Source organism: Crocodylus siamensis, chromosome 4, assembly GCF_052110815.1.
Source record: "Crocodylus siamensis isolate JL-2025a chromosome 4, ASM5211081v1, whole genome shotgun sequence".
Lineage (NCBI taxonomy): Eukaryota > Metazoa > Chordata > Crocodylia > Crocodylidae > Crocodylus > Crocodylus siamensis.
This window is the reverse complement of record NC_143398.1, coordinates 236273785-236288649: the sequence shown is the minus strand read 5'-3', so window position 1 is coordinate 236288649 and position 14865 is coordinate 236273785. Positions and strand designations below refer to the sequence as shown.

General features: G+C 41.1%; 1 protein-coding gene across 10 annotated transcripts in view; it reads left to right on the top strand.

Annotated features, from left to right (window-relative positions):
* PARP9 (poly(ADP-ribose) polymerase family member 9) overlaps nt 1-14865 on the top strand; it is a 22788-nt gene extending 7923 nt beyond the window's left edge. For 5 of the 10 annotated variants that reach the window (XM_090045937.1, XM_090045939.1, XM_090045941.1 and 2 more), the window contains 8 exons: nt 1411-2269; nt 4203-4430; nt 4513-4722; nt 7234-7309; nt 8485-8853; nt 9239-9390; nt 10383-10557; nt 12080-14865. In XM_090045937.1, the coding sequence (XP_089902063.1) occupies nt 1436-2269; nt 4203-4430; nt 4513-4722; nt 7234-7309; nt 8485-8853; nt 9239-9390; nt 10383-10557; nt 12080-12492 (2457 nt within the window). In that variant the 5' untranslated portion in view covers nt 1411-1435 and the 3' untranslated portion in view covers nt 12493-14865. The remainder of the gene's footprint in view (nt 1-1410; nt 2270-4202; nt 4431-4512; nt 4723-7233; nt 7310-8484; nt 8854-9238; nt 9391-10382; nt 10558-12079) is intronic. The other 5 variants (XM_090045936.1, XM_090045942.1, XM_090045935.1 and 2 more) reach the window with 2 other exon arrangements.

Sequence of the window (14865 nt, the reverse complement as noted above, 5' to 3'; positions counted from 1 at the left end):
TATAAGCAAAGGTGCTTTGATTTAAAAAAATAACCCAACAACACTCCTGCAAATTCAGGGCACCTTCTGAATACTGAAGTGCTGAACAGTCTATTTTAAGTTCCATGTTAGGGCAGATACCTCAGTGAAAAATGTGATCAGCTCCTGCAGACTGTAAGGATTTGCACAATCAAGTTAAAAGGAGATCTAGGGTATGTAGTTCTATGGAAACCTTCCATCACAGGGGATTACAGTACTTGGCAATGGTAATGACATGGGAACAGGATAATAAACTTTCCAGATCAATGCTGGTTATTCAAATATACACCAAGCAGAGTAGGATAAAATGTTGTTGAAGCAGCAACTGTTATGGGATGGTCGCCCATCAGTTTCTCCTCCAGTGCTGCTTTCATCACAGAGCCTGCAGTATTTTTGCTGCTGTGTGCTGAACTTTGTTTCTTAGAGCACCTTCAGGAAAGTTGTTTTTAGGGGGAGGCAGTAGCAGCTTGGGGTAATGCCAGGCAGCTGTTTCTTGCACAAAAGGCTTGAGAGCTTGAGGGTCTGATGACAGAATCCAGGAGACCTGACAAGTGGTGCAGTGGCGACCTCCCCACTGAAAGGGTATGCATTACAGTGCCTGGCAAATCGCAAGAAGTATTTGGAAATCAAGCTGCATTACACAGGGACTAACTGTTGTCAGTGTCCAAGGGACTCTTTCAAGGAAGATACCCTGCTACCAGGGAGAAAAGATGAAATTGCTCGGTTCTCTGTCAAAGAACATTGGCTAAAAGGAACTCAAGCTGGGTACCCCGTGCCTGTTCACATACAGCTGCAGGACTGCAGTTGTCTTTTGGGTGAAAATGTGAGAGCAGAAAACCAAGCGTTCACCAGCTTTCTTGTCCAGAATGCTGCTGGTTCCTTAAAATGCACCAAGATGAGTTTCCGGTGTCCTAAAACTCACATCAGTGGTGAAGCATGAAGAGATGAAAAGGACAAGGAAGGGAAGGACCTAAAGAAGGCTGGGATGGTGGGACCTGCTTGACAGGGAAGTTGATGTGGGCAGAGGAAGGGGGCACGAGTTCCCTCTGAAGTCAGGAAGTGGCAGTTACTTGGATCAAACACGACAGCATCAGCATAATCATAAGACAGGGTGAGAGGAGAGTTACAGTGAAAGTAGATGAGAAAAGGTTTCCAAGAATGGCCAGGCTAGGGATCATAAGGAAGTTCTCATTTGGAAGTCCTTGCCCATAACTCGACCTTCTTATAGTGGCTCTGAGGTAGGAAGGGAGCAGAGAAAACTTTGCCAATAGGAATGACTAGTAACGGGTTTTCGCTTAACATCCCAGGCCAATAAATAAAATTATTAAAAGCTTGAACTTGATCTTAATTGAAAATTATGTTTTTGATATGAAATTGCTGCATTTCTCCCAGGTTATTTTATTCCATAGAGTCTGGCATGGCCACGGAGCAGGAAAACATAACCATCATCATCAATAGAGATGTTTATGAAATCCTTAAGAAGAGAGAGGGCTGTCTACGTGATCTGCTTCAGAAGAAGTTTGTCTGCACACCAGTCTTTAAGGGTAGACCATGCCCCGTTGAAGTGTACAGGAAAAGTCCAAAAAGAGGAATTGAGGTTTCTGTTTGGATGGATGATATTACAACACACAATGCTGATGCATTGGTCAATCCAGCTAATGAACATCTGGATCATGGTGCAGGACTTGCTTTTGCTCTTGCAGAAGCTGGGGGGCCAACAATTAAAGAACAGAGCAGACTTCATATTGAACGCCATGGGACACTCAGTGCTGGGGACATAGCGGTAACAGGTGGAGGCAGGCTTCCTTGTATGAAAGTTATCCACACTGTAGGCCCCAGGTGGCTGGCATATAACAAGGATGAATGCTGTCACAAGCTTGAGACAGCTATTTTAAACATCCTGACCTATGTTAATCAACCAGAGAATTATATCAGGTCTGTGGGTATCCCTGCAGTGAGCTCAGGAATTTTTGGCTTCCCACTAGATTTGTGTGCTTCTGTGATTGTACAGACAATAAAAACATTTGTGGATCAGGCTCCAGTATTTCCCCATTTGAAAGAAATCCGCTTGGTAAACATTGATGAGCCCACAGTTACAGCAATAAAATGGGCCTGTGAAGAACACCTGGGCAAGAGCGACACCAGTGCACTTCAGGGGACTGTGCCAGCTTCATCCAGCTTGTCTCCAGATTCCATCACCATCAATGGCCTTTGCCTACACATCAAAAGAGGGCTCATTGAAAATCAGTGTGTAAGTCTTCACCCTGTATCCTGTGAAATGCTGAGCACAGATCTGCATCTCAGCAGGGTGCAGCATGCTAGAAGATCATGGACCATCTCGTAGTGGCCTCTTGGTCTCTTAAATGTGGATCTTGACCTCCTGCCTTTAATCACCCTGGCTTAGCATCGGTTAACCTAGAAAAAGTCTTAATCTCTTAATATGACTTTGAGTTTTAAAAAATTTAAATTTCTTTTCTGGGTACACGCTGCCATGAGACTACAGAGAGATAACAGCAGACAAAGCAGGAAAGTTCATAATATTACTCTCCTATTTTAACATTGATTCTGGTATACTATTTTGATAATTAACAGGTTTTGATATGTTCTCTACAAGGTGGCTTGTCTAGCTTTTATGGCATTCCACTTTTCTTTGGGAATGGGATGAATTCTTCTCACCACTGGGGCATTCAGGATAGACTGCTACAGCTGACAATATTTTATTTAAAAACAAAGCAGCTGTACACAACATCTTTAAAACACCGTATGACTTAAAATGGAATTTATATTGTAAGTGTTGGAAGGGACCTCAGGGATCATCTGGTCCCTTGCTCTAATTCAGGAATGGTAATCCTAAATCATCCCTAGTCCATGCTTTGAAACCTCTAGTGATGGAGATTCTTTAGCTTCCTGGGCAGTCTATTCCCCATGCCTTACTGTACAGTAAGGACGTTTTCCTTGAGATTTAATCTTAACTCTGCTTTGCTGCAATTTGAAGCCATTGCTTTATGTCCTTCCCTATGCAGCAAGTCATAAAACTATTTAATATTCTGTATACCTATTTTAAATTCTTTAATTAGAGAGAGAGATTTTTTTGTTAAACCTAGTTGGGAATAAACCAGAAAGGAGGATTAGGCTGGAAGCTACATGGGCAGCTTTAACAATAGTGCCTGGTACTGATGACTAATGCATCTCACAGAATTTTTCCACAATCTGTTTGTTAAAGAAATGCCTCAATTCCCCCTGATGCACATAATTTTAAGATGTGGAGATAAGAGGCAGCAAAATGTATGGCAGGGGATCCTGCATGAGTGAGTTAGACAAGGCAGTAGAGTATTTCATTCCTTTCAAGAAGTTGAACATGAGTGTGCCTAAAAGCCATGTATTTTTAGTTACCCTTGAGCAGCCAAGTTAAGGTCTGAGTCCCTATCTTTGTGATCAAACCATGGTAATGAAAAGGTTTTTTCTTTCATTGTGCATATTTAGTTCCGATTTATATTTGCCCTCATGAGTGCACTGAGGGAAGGAGGGAGCTTGGGAATTACCTTCTCCATATTGTTTTCCTGCAGAAGAGGCAGCCACAGTTTTGTTATTCCCCTCCTCCAGGTCCGAGTACTCCAGAGGCCATTGACAGATATTCAGTTAAAGGCGCAATGGGATCTGATCCCCAGGTCCAACAATCAAGCTTTCTGTCATGCCACTCATGGGAATGTGGGATTGGGGATCAGATCCCAATCATGCCTATTGCCAGTACAGGGGCAGCCCAGGATCATGGTCCTGGGATCTCCCTGTACCAGTAGGTAGCACACTGGGTTCGCGGCATGCCCATGGCTGGGAGCGCCAGTCAGTTGATCAGCATTCTAACCTTGGGAGTGCACCAGAGCCTTGAAGGCCTCCAGTAGGCTCCGGAGACTGGGAGTACCAGTCTTGCATGTCTTGAAGGTGTTGCATTCGAAATCTTGTCTAATTCTATCTCAGCTATATAGTTGGTCCAATAAAAGATATCACACTAAGAAATCCTTGCCTCTCGCATAATTTCTGGACCACCATAACTACAACACCTATAGTAAGCAGGATGTTTTTTACACTGAGATGCAGGAACATTTAAAGGAGAGTTTTGATTGCAGTGGACTTAACACACATACATACTCAAACTGAAATGTGCTAAAAATTGTCTTCTCTTTCAGACCGACATTATTGTGAATTCTGTTGCCCTTTATAATGATCTAAAGGTAGGAGGAGTATCAAAAGCCATTCTGGGAAAAGGAGGACTGTCTCTTGAGAGAGAATTTCAGAACAAGTTGAAAAAAAAACATCCGTTTTTTGAAGGACTTGTATTGACAAAAGGACACAATCTGGCAAGCAAAACTGTGCTCCATGTAGTATGGCCACAGGCTATCAACGATAAACACGAGGTGATGGTCAATTCAATTGAATTTTCACTTCTATATGGTAAAAAAGTAAAGTTAGTTTTAAAATCCTTTTATTTTTTGGCAGGTACTCAAAACTGTAATGGCGAAGTGTCTGGTTGAGCTTCAGTCTGCTTCAGTTTCTTTCCCTGCATTAGGGATTGAGAAGTTACAATTGGCAAAGGATGAAGTGGCAGGTATTATGATTGATGAAGTTCTCAGGTTTGCAAAGAAACAGCCCCCAAAAAGAACAGAAGTATTTTTTGTGCTTCATCCAAATGACAATGATGTGTATAAGGTAAGATGTTTCATATTGATAACAAGCTGAGAGCACCCTCAACAGCAATAAAAAGTGTTTCAGTGTATTGTTAACAAACCAAGTTCACTATACAGAGCATTTGTAGCTAGGAAGTCTGTAAAGTATGCATTTTCATTCACTGTTGCTGACATGGGCAATCAAAGATCAAAGCCAGCAGGTTTGGCTGAGTGGGACACACAAACAAGAACCTAGAAGGGGACTTGAATTGGTCTCTTGATAAAAGCAAATCCTGGGAGAACATGGCTGTGCAGATCACTTGGCAGAGAACACAGTGCTCACTCAGCTTTCCTTCTCAGCCAGCAGCATGGCTCTGAGGGAGAGAAACTGGGTATAACAGTGGTGCACAACGTATGGCCTGTGGGCCACATCCAGATCCAGCCTGCCATGTCATTCAGCTCTTGAGGTCTCCGTGGATCCTGAACTTTGGCTGGTGTCACTAACTGTGACAGCTCTGGGAGACCTGTGGACTACATGACATAGCCCTGTGCTGGATTGCGCCAGCACTGGGGTCATGCAGCAGGTGGATCTTGTGCACAGAATGAGGTTGGCATGCCAGATTGCACCTGTGGATTGGATCCTGTGCTGGATCATGCCCATGGACCAGCCCCATGCTACTCATTTGGCCAACAGGGCCAGATAGATTGAGCACCAACCTATTAAGAAGGTTATGAGTGTTGGTTCTGCCTGCAGTAACCTAAAACAGTCTTGAGGAAGTTCAATACATGATTCCCTAGGAGAGCATGTGCAATTCTGCCATTCTACCCTTTGCCCTTACAGCAGGCCTGCATTTCTGGGGGCTGGCAGGAAGGATGCAGTGAAGATGCTGCTTCCCGACCACTGGGAACATTTTAACATGCTTTTCCTGTACACAATAAAAAGACGGCAAAGACAAGGCTGTATTCATTGTTTGTAACTTCAACTGAGTTGTGCCACTTTATACCAGCTGAAAGTTTTATATGCAGCTCTTTCAGGTCTGCTGCCCCCCTGGGCATGGGCTCTGCACTACCACCAGCACCACCCCTTCATGCTCCTGCCCAGCTGCAGCTCCCCCACCAACCCTGCTGCTTCTCTACCTGTTGCCCAGAGTAAGCGGGATGCCGGGAAGGCTGAGCAAATCTGGGCCCTTCCAGCCCTGCCTGGCTGTGGCTGTGTGCTGGCCAGGCTGGACTCTCCCAGTCACAAGGGTGGGAGCGAGGCACAATAGGGATGTTGGTGGGGGGGCGTATATGGGGGCGGAAGGGATGGGCAGGGTACAATTAGTTGGTGGGTGCCACGGGCTGGATGAAAGTGCCTGGTGGGCCAGATCTGGCCCGTGGGTCATGTTTTGCCCATATCTGCTGTAAGGGAATATTGAATCATACTCAGGATCAAATTCTGATGAGATGGGTAAGGTTGCCTAAGTAAGTGGGGATAAGGAAGTCTAATTTACATGCTGAAGGAATGGAACAAAGATGTAGCAAATGCCTGCCCCTCTGTTGCTGTCTCCTATTTGTTCTTCCTCATACAACATCTTCTATGGGACACTGATGGGCCAAGTACAACAGTTCTGACACTTGGATCCAATAGACCTTCACTTCTTGGTATATACCTTATCTCACCTTGCATTTAATCTCTGAATTTGGCCCCATCACTCCAGTATTTGAAGTAGGAATTTCCAGCAACTTTACTGCTGATTTTTGCTGTTCTGATCACTCTGCTGTAATCTTCCGGAGCTGTTTGTTCTCCCTCCAGTCAGTGGCATTTAGAGTAACACCCTATTTTCTAACTTAGTATCAGCCTGTGATATACCTTCCCTTGCCTTTGACTGAAGAATGGTTGTATCTTCCTGCCACATGCCAGACCTCTGACCCAGCTGCATTTTGTTGTCTTTTGTCTTGGTTTCCTTGGAGTACATGCTCACATGGCTGTGTGTCCATAACATGCCAGAACCTGTCTTTTATTCACCACAGGCTCTTTTGTTGCCTGACACTCAGGATATTGAATTTCTGCAGCACAGGAAGGCAGTCTGCAGGAAGCCCAAATATACTGTACAGCTCAGAGCAGCACTCCCAGGGCTTTTTTTTTTTATATCAAGAGGAGCTTTGGGAATGGGGTAGAGAAATGGATGCTGTACAGTGACAACTTAAATCCTCACAAAGATGGAGGAACAAGCAGCCTCCTCTGTCTGCAGGCTGGTGCATGGGTCTGTGTGAACTGCATCCAGGTGACTTTGAACTTTCTTCTGTGCAAAACTTATGCCAGGTGTAATACTGGGACCAGCATTTGGCCCTTTATGAAATGATACTTCTGGGGGCCAGGGCCAAGTCACACCTGAACAGCTGGTGTTTTAACTGCTGCACTGTTCCATAGCTTATTGGATATGTTTAACTAACATAGTATAGTGCTTACTCAAGAGGATCCTGGTGAGCCAAATGGCTTGTGTGAAAATACTTAGATATGCAAGTCACTTGGTTGTGAACGGGTTCAAAATCATCTTTTTTTCCCCCCAAGGCTTTCAAAACGAAGCTTGATTCAGCAAAACGCCAGCTGGGAGAGAGGAAGATTAGCAATACACACCAGAATTTGGGTGAGTCATGAATGCTCTGGATACAGTTCTGAAAATGACAGTTTCCCAAAAAACATCATGGGGAAGGAAGCGTATAGAAACTTTGCAGTTTGACTCTTGGTGTGTGTGAAATCAACTGATAAGAGGTGAAAAGGACCCAACCAATTATGATTCGTGGGGAAACGCATTATCCTCTTTTGGAGCACTGTTTTGTAGAACTTATTTTAGTGTCACGACTGTCTTTTTTCCTTTCTTGCTCTTCTCAGACTGTCAGTTGGACAAACCCAATGTAATTGCTACACTAACTGCTACTATTCAGCTGTTCAGACGCTTGTGATTTTTTTTGCAGTGCTCCAACCTACTGAAAGACATACAAATCAAAATTAAAGTAGCATTTCTATCAGAAGGAATCTTTTAACAAGCTAAGAGTTCTCTTCAGCCAGTACTAAGTGAGCAAGTGATGAACATTGATTTTTTTTGCTGATTTGCTTCCTAATTAAAAAAAAGAAAATCCACAAATCTAATTGAAATGTCAGATAGTTAATTTACTCCAGGCCAAACTGGCTTTTAAGGAATGCAGTGCCCCCTCAGTCATCTCCACTTAGAAGTGTATTCATGTTAAGAGTTACCACACATACAAGTAGAGAGTTAAAAGTGAAGCTTACATGGCTGGTCTATGTAAACACTTAATTTTATCAGCTTACATGGTCCCTGTAACAGCAACTTCATTTTAAAACCAAGATGAAGTAACATGGCAGGAAAAAAAGTCAAGAAAGGTAAATACAGGCCCTTACCTGGGTTGTAGAAGAACTGACATTTAATTTGATATAATGCAATAGACTTTTACAGGTAGGCTGGAGATATATCTGGTAAGTGCAGAGGAAGTAGATCCTGGTTAGGCTTTAGCGAGGGAGAGATCTGCCACATTCTGTAAGAGAAATAGGATTCATCCTTTATCAAAGGCAGAATTTGCAGCCAGGTCCCCAGTTCCCACTAAGTCAGTGTGAGTTCAACACCTAACTACCATTTATATCATTATAAAAAATCTTCCAACAATAATGTACCTTTTTACAACTGCCAAAAAAACCAGTCTGGTTCCCTGTAGTGCTCCATGCAGGCTACTTACAACATTGTGTGTCACAGTACTTGGAAACTTTTCAGTGTCCTGATTGTACTTTAAATAATATTTATTTTAGGTTCAGACAGACAAGCTGAAGCAAAGAATAAGAAGGATACACCAATCATTGTACTTAGTGGAAATAGATACGAGACACTGGAAGCGGCAAAAACGTGGATCAAAAACCTAGCAGAAGTCCAGGAAAGTCACCTTTTCCGGATAGAAAACCACCACATTTTTAACTTTGGCAAAAAAGAGTTTGTGGAACTTTCTCGTCAGCAGTCCTTGGGTATGTCCATATCAGAAGAGGTGAAAGGTGGAAAGACCAGATTAGAGATTCAAGGTTCTCCTGATGCTGTGATTGAAGCAGTATTTGCAATTGAAAACATGCTGTATTATGCACAAGAGAAGAATATGGTCAAACAAGAGGAAATGCTGCTGTCCAAAGGTGAGTGGGGTTAAGTTAGTAAGAACAAAGAAATATGAAAAAGTTTTGGTATAGATACTGCCCCTATTTAGGTCAGCATATCTAATAGTTCTGACATATGATGAAAAGAATCCCTGTGCTTAAATACTATATATTTTTGGTAATGGATGCACACTCTTGAGAGATCACAGGTTAGCCTGTTAACTTCAGTTGACTTGCTGGACAAGTATTGCCAGAGGATTGCAATTTATTTCACAGGTCGGTCTGTAATTGCATTGCCAACACCCACCTGGGGTTCCACTAGGAAAGGGCAGATTAGGGTCCAGCCAACTGAGACTCCTGGGCAACGCACTTAATTGGTAAAGTCTTACATGATTTAATTAAATATCCTGTTACTTGTGTCCAGGAGAACTGGGAACTGATCCTATTTCAGGAAGACACCAACACCAGACAAGACCTTCCACAATCCAGTACCAGACCACACTGGTAGAACCAAAGTGTCAGGAATTCTGGGACAGAGAGAGACATTTTGAAAAAAACGGCCTTCGGATTCTTAAGGTGAAGAGAATGTGTTTGGTCAAATAATTGTGAATTAACCTTTAGGCAAACTTTGTGTTCAGGCCCCAAATGGAATTAAGAATTTAAAAAAAAATAATCAAAACAATATAACTCAGAGGAATTGAGTAGACAGACTGGGAATGAAGCTTAAATCTACTGCTTACTGAAAAGGACTTTTTGTTTAAAAAAAACAACATTGGAGCTGATCTCCCAAAAAGATGTGGTTAGATCCTTATTTTACATTTAAGAAGTTACTGTAAAAATCTGCCTTCCGCTTTGCAGCCACAAGTGCTGAGTTTTAGTAGAGTCTGAGTGATAAGGATGCTGATTTCCTCCCAAGGGGGTTGGTAGTAAAGTCCAGGACACAAAGCCGGAGGGCACATGCATGTGCCTTTGGGGGCGAAACATATCCGATGGATGTAGAACAGAACTGAGGCAGGACATCTTAGGTTTACCCCTATGAATGTCTGCTACTCAAACAACAAGATTTTACCACCGTAGGGGAAGCCAACAGAAATCCTGGGTAAGCATGGCATGACTTTTGCCATAATCCCTTGAACAGCAAGCGCTTTCTGGGCTACATGGCTGCCGTAGTGAAGCTGCAGGAAGCCACACAAGTAACAAGGTATTGTGGTGATTTCCTGATGTCGGTGACTGTCTGTTGGCAGAAGACTTGTAATGCAGGCAAGGCTGAAACTAGACAAGAATGAAGGCTGCAGAACCTCTCGCTGGCCGTACTCAACTCCTGGCAGAGCCTAAGTACATACACAACACTCATTAACACAACTTACCATTAGATACCACTGGAGTAGGGCACAATTCATTCTGGCTTCAGTGGAAAGCACCATGGCCCTGGTTCTTCCTCCTTTAGACTGCCTGCCTGGCTATTCAGCTGAAAGTGAGAAGGGCTTCTTAAAGAACAGCACTTAGATGAGTGGCAGCATAAACCTCTGATCCTCTATCAATTTATACCAAGTTTGTTTATCTTGCAGATGGAGAAAATACAAAATCCTGTTTTATCAGCTGTCTTCCAACAGCTTCAAAGAAATGCAGAATTGAAAACTAAAGGCAAGCAAGTGTGTCAAAGGCTGTACCAGCGTGTTCCTGCTCAGTTTTGTAGCCTGGTGTGCCGAGCTGGTTTTCAGAGACTGTATTCCCCTCCACCAGGTAATTCACTGCTTTCTTCTGCAATATTGTTGAAAGACAACAAAAAACATGTCATGAATGGTTTACTTCATTTTATTCCTCACCCCACTCCCAAATAATATTGTCATTTTCCCAAGCTGTCCAGTTACTGTTGTTGCTACATATAGAACTTTTAACACTATCAAATGTCCAGTGCTCAAGAGTATTTTGCTTCTTTAATAAAAAACCCCACAAAACAGTTCTTGGATACTACATTTCATTGAAGCTCAGAAAAATAGCTCCTTGTTATACAAGAGATCAGCTTCTGTATGTATTCGGAGCCATATCTGCTTGCCTCAGTGAGATTTTAACTACCTGCCATTCCTCCTATTAATACAGCCTGCCCACACAGCTCTGCAATGATAGAATCCAGTTCTTTCTCGCTGGTGGATCATTAACAGGACTGTAAGCACCCATCTAATTATAGAACATTTATTACGGTGATTATGTAGGCACTAGAAAGAACTCAGATCTGCTTAGATCAGGCTTAGTTTGCGGCACTGGTGTTTTTCCTTGCAGCAGTTTGGCATTGGTGAAGTTATATCAGTATAAATGTAAAACCCAGGAAAAAACCCAGCTTTAATGGACTTGAAAAATCAGGCCTACCTTTTCACTTGAAAAACACAAATTGAAAGGCCTTGTCCATACAGAAACATCCTTCGAGGGAGAGCTAAGTTCTTATTTACCCCCTTTAAAGTCTATTGTTAATAACTTGGATGTTTACGATCAACACATTAAGAACCTCAGCAGTGATGTTGGAGCTATACAAAATAAAAAACATAGTCTCTAGAGTTTACAATTAAATGGACAATGCATTTCAGCCAAATGATACAGAAGATGCATTTGTTACTGAGCACTGCAAGACTTTAGCATCACGTCTCAATTCAGTTTTTTCTAGAGTTGGAGATCATCATGGCTTTCACAAAACACTAAAATAGTTTCTAGTCCCAAGTTTTGTTTTGTTTTTTGAAGGTGACGATTAGAATTTAGGCATTAATACCACGTGGCAATATGCCCATATGCTATCATGTCAGGCCCTTTGATAATTAGCTCTTCGAAAAGCAGCAACACGCCCTAACCTGTTACTAAGATATACTTGGTGTGAAAATGAGAGCTAACATTCTCTTAAAACAAAGTAAAATTTCAAAAGAAAGGATTCAGATTCACAACACTGAGATTTTTATAGTTTACTACACTGTCCACTGATACCCATTAAACGTTATGACACAGATTCTTCCCTCTGATAACAAGATTTCTCAATTTCCCTTTAGGACAGGAGGAGTTGTGTGCAAGTATCCAAGGGCAGAATATAGACATCTAATTTAAGATCGGTGTAAAGCATCAGGAGACCTTAGTTCTTCTCCCCAGCTTTATTACTTGCAGAAATAGAACAATGTGAAAGGCAGCAGAAAACGCAAGCTGGGATCAAGAAGTCAAGTTGTCATTGCTGGAACCATGAAGAATCTGTCATTCTAAAATAACTTTTTTCCCTTTTTTCTTTCAGAACAAGCATATGGATCTGGTATCTACTTTAAAAAGAGCCCCAGAAACCTAATAGAGGATAATGAGCAATGTGACAAGGACCATCTTATTTGTGTATTTGAGGCAGAAGTAATAACAGGCTCTTATACCAGAGGTAGGCAATCTTACATTGTGCCACCAGACTTTGAAGTAGATGGTAAAGGTAGATGCAAATTTGACAGTTTAGTAGATGATGTCCAAGACCCCACTACCTTTGTAATTTTTAATAGCAAACAGGCTCTTCCAAAATATTTGCTCATTTGTCACCAGATTCAAACTGATGGTCCAGAACCTTCTTGGCTCAGTAGCAAAATGGCAGGTTGGAATTTTTCAGGATTCTTGGGTACTAGAACACCATTGAAGCATGAGCACAGAGGCTCTCCCAAAACAAAGTAATAGTATAACCAACAGTACTGCAGAAATAGTGCCTTCTAGGCCAGTGCTGGCTGAAATAGCCACATTTGTATACGATTATAACTACATACAACTTTACATTGGAGTAGGGTCCTGAATACGGTTTCTAATTCTCTTATTGGTTAAAATAGCACAGAAGTTTTATTTTTCAATATGTATCCAACACTATGCATTTTAAAAATAGAAACCTTAGTCGAGTTTGAATTCATGTTTAGTTTCACGGAAATTATGTTTTTTCTATAACTGAAGCAATGCCTTATCAACACAAAATAACATTGTGCAAAAGAATTACAGTGCTTTTACTAAACATTTATTTACATTGTTAATTTGATTGTTGTATTTTGAATTTAGCTGGAATACCTGTCATAAATACTATTATACCTACAGGATCCACATTAATCTGTTGAGAAGTAATGTTTCATAGCTTCTAATGATTGCCAAATGATTTTTACTGCAGATTTAGTAGCTAGTTTTGTTGCAGTCTTATTGAAGTAAAATAAACTGACCAAAACTAAACCAACTTGTTGCCATGTTCTGAATTCTCCTCTCAACAGGGCATTAAGCACTGCTGAGTGACAATATTCAAGCCTCCCTTACCAACCAAGACAGTGTTCAACATGGCCGCCTTTGAAACAGTTTATGGGGAAGGGGTCGGTCGGTCTGTCCTGCAGGGGGTGGGAATTAAATACGAGTTTTCCAGCCTAGGACTTGCATTCACCAAGGGATCACAGACAGGTTTGTCAGGTTATACTATTACTTTATGGAGGGTCCCAGAACTTTAACTTGCACTCGTTTTACAGAAAGACTGAAATGCTGTACACTTTAAAGTAATAATAATAAAAAGTCTCTCATCCATTTTACAATGGACCTGGATTGCAGCTGGAGCTACAGGTGCAAATATTTGAAACTAGTTCCCAGGACAGGATTTGCCTTCTAGTCTTCATCTTTGGGCCACAGGGCCAAGTTCAATTTCAAGCACTGCTTTACATGAATAATTTTTATTATAAAGATGAGCTTTCAACACATTCATTTATGTACTTGCTTTTATACTAGGACAACCCCTGCTGCCTGGCAAGCACTGGTGAGACTGAAAGCAGTTGACCCAATGTCTTTCCCTTGATCAGTTATTACTAAACAGCATACATGTGCCTTATTGTGTAGTGTTAATTTAAAACCAGCTTGCATGATGGATAACCAAGAAACAGGCAATCAAATGGCTTACCTTTCCATTTAATTTCCACTTCCAGACTGAAAAGAAACAAGTAGCTATAGACAAAAGGTTTTTGTATTTAGATACCATTTAATGCAGTGATTATCAACCAGGGTGCCGATGCATACCGGGGTGTCACGAGATCCTTTTAAGGGTGCTGTGCAATTTTAGCACCGTTAGGTGTAGAAACATCTACACGATTCACAAGATAAACTCAGACGTCTCAAACAGGAATCCACAATGTTAAAACTATTCGGACCTGTTGTCGTCTGAGTTTTTTTTCCCCAACTGAAGAATTACTCTAGTATTTTTTCATAGTCAAGAATAGAGCAAAAGGAAAAGAGCTGGCATTTTCCAAGGCATGCTTTGAGTCTAATGGGTTCTCGTGAATTTCAAAAGGTTGAGAACCACTGGCTTAATACAGCAAATAGGGGTGATTTTTAAAAAGCATCTCAGCTGTAAGTAGAGCATGGTGTTAAGCTTAAAAATATTGTTGCAGTGCTAACATGCAAGATGAATCAATGTTTATTAAAGCTCACTGTATCCCACAGTTAATTTTAGATGCATTATATAACTGAATTTATAGCACTTATCTGTAATGCTCTAGGCATACAGATTATTTAAATATCTAAATTAAGTTTTAAACCCTTTCCTGGAAACTTGAAAATATATATTTCCACTTTTGTCAGTCTTTCCATTTGATAAATTCACTTCCCTTATTTCTGCTAATTTTACATGTATTTCCTTTCTTCCATATACCACCATGAAAACAGGCAGTTCTAGTTTCAAAGTGTTATTAGCTAACTGTTGGCTTACTTATTACTTATCCAAGTGTTTCATATTATAAAATTATCTTGCAAACTTAGGTTTACTTTTTAAAAAGTAAATAGTTACTTGATGAAGAAAAATCTTACATTACATTACAACAGATTTCAAACTACTGAGATGTTTATCTTTCCTTACCATGCACAGTAGACTCCTATCTACCCTTATTCTTAAGAGTATCCTGAAATAACAGTATATATTTCCATGTAATTACATATGTATGTATATCCAAATTTATTATACACATATAGACATTATATATAGCTATTCTTCATTCTCCTACCAAGAATTTTAAAACAAGCATTCAAAATGTGTATGTT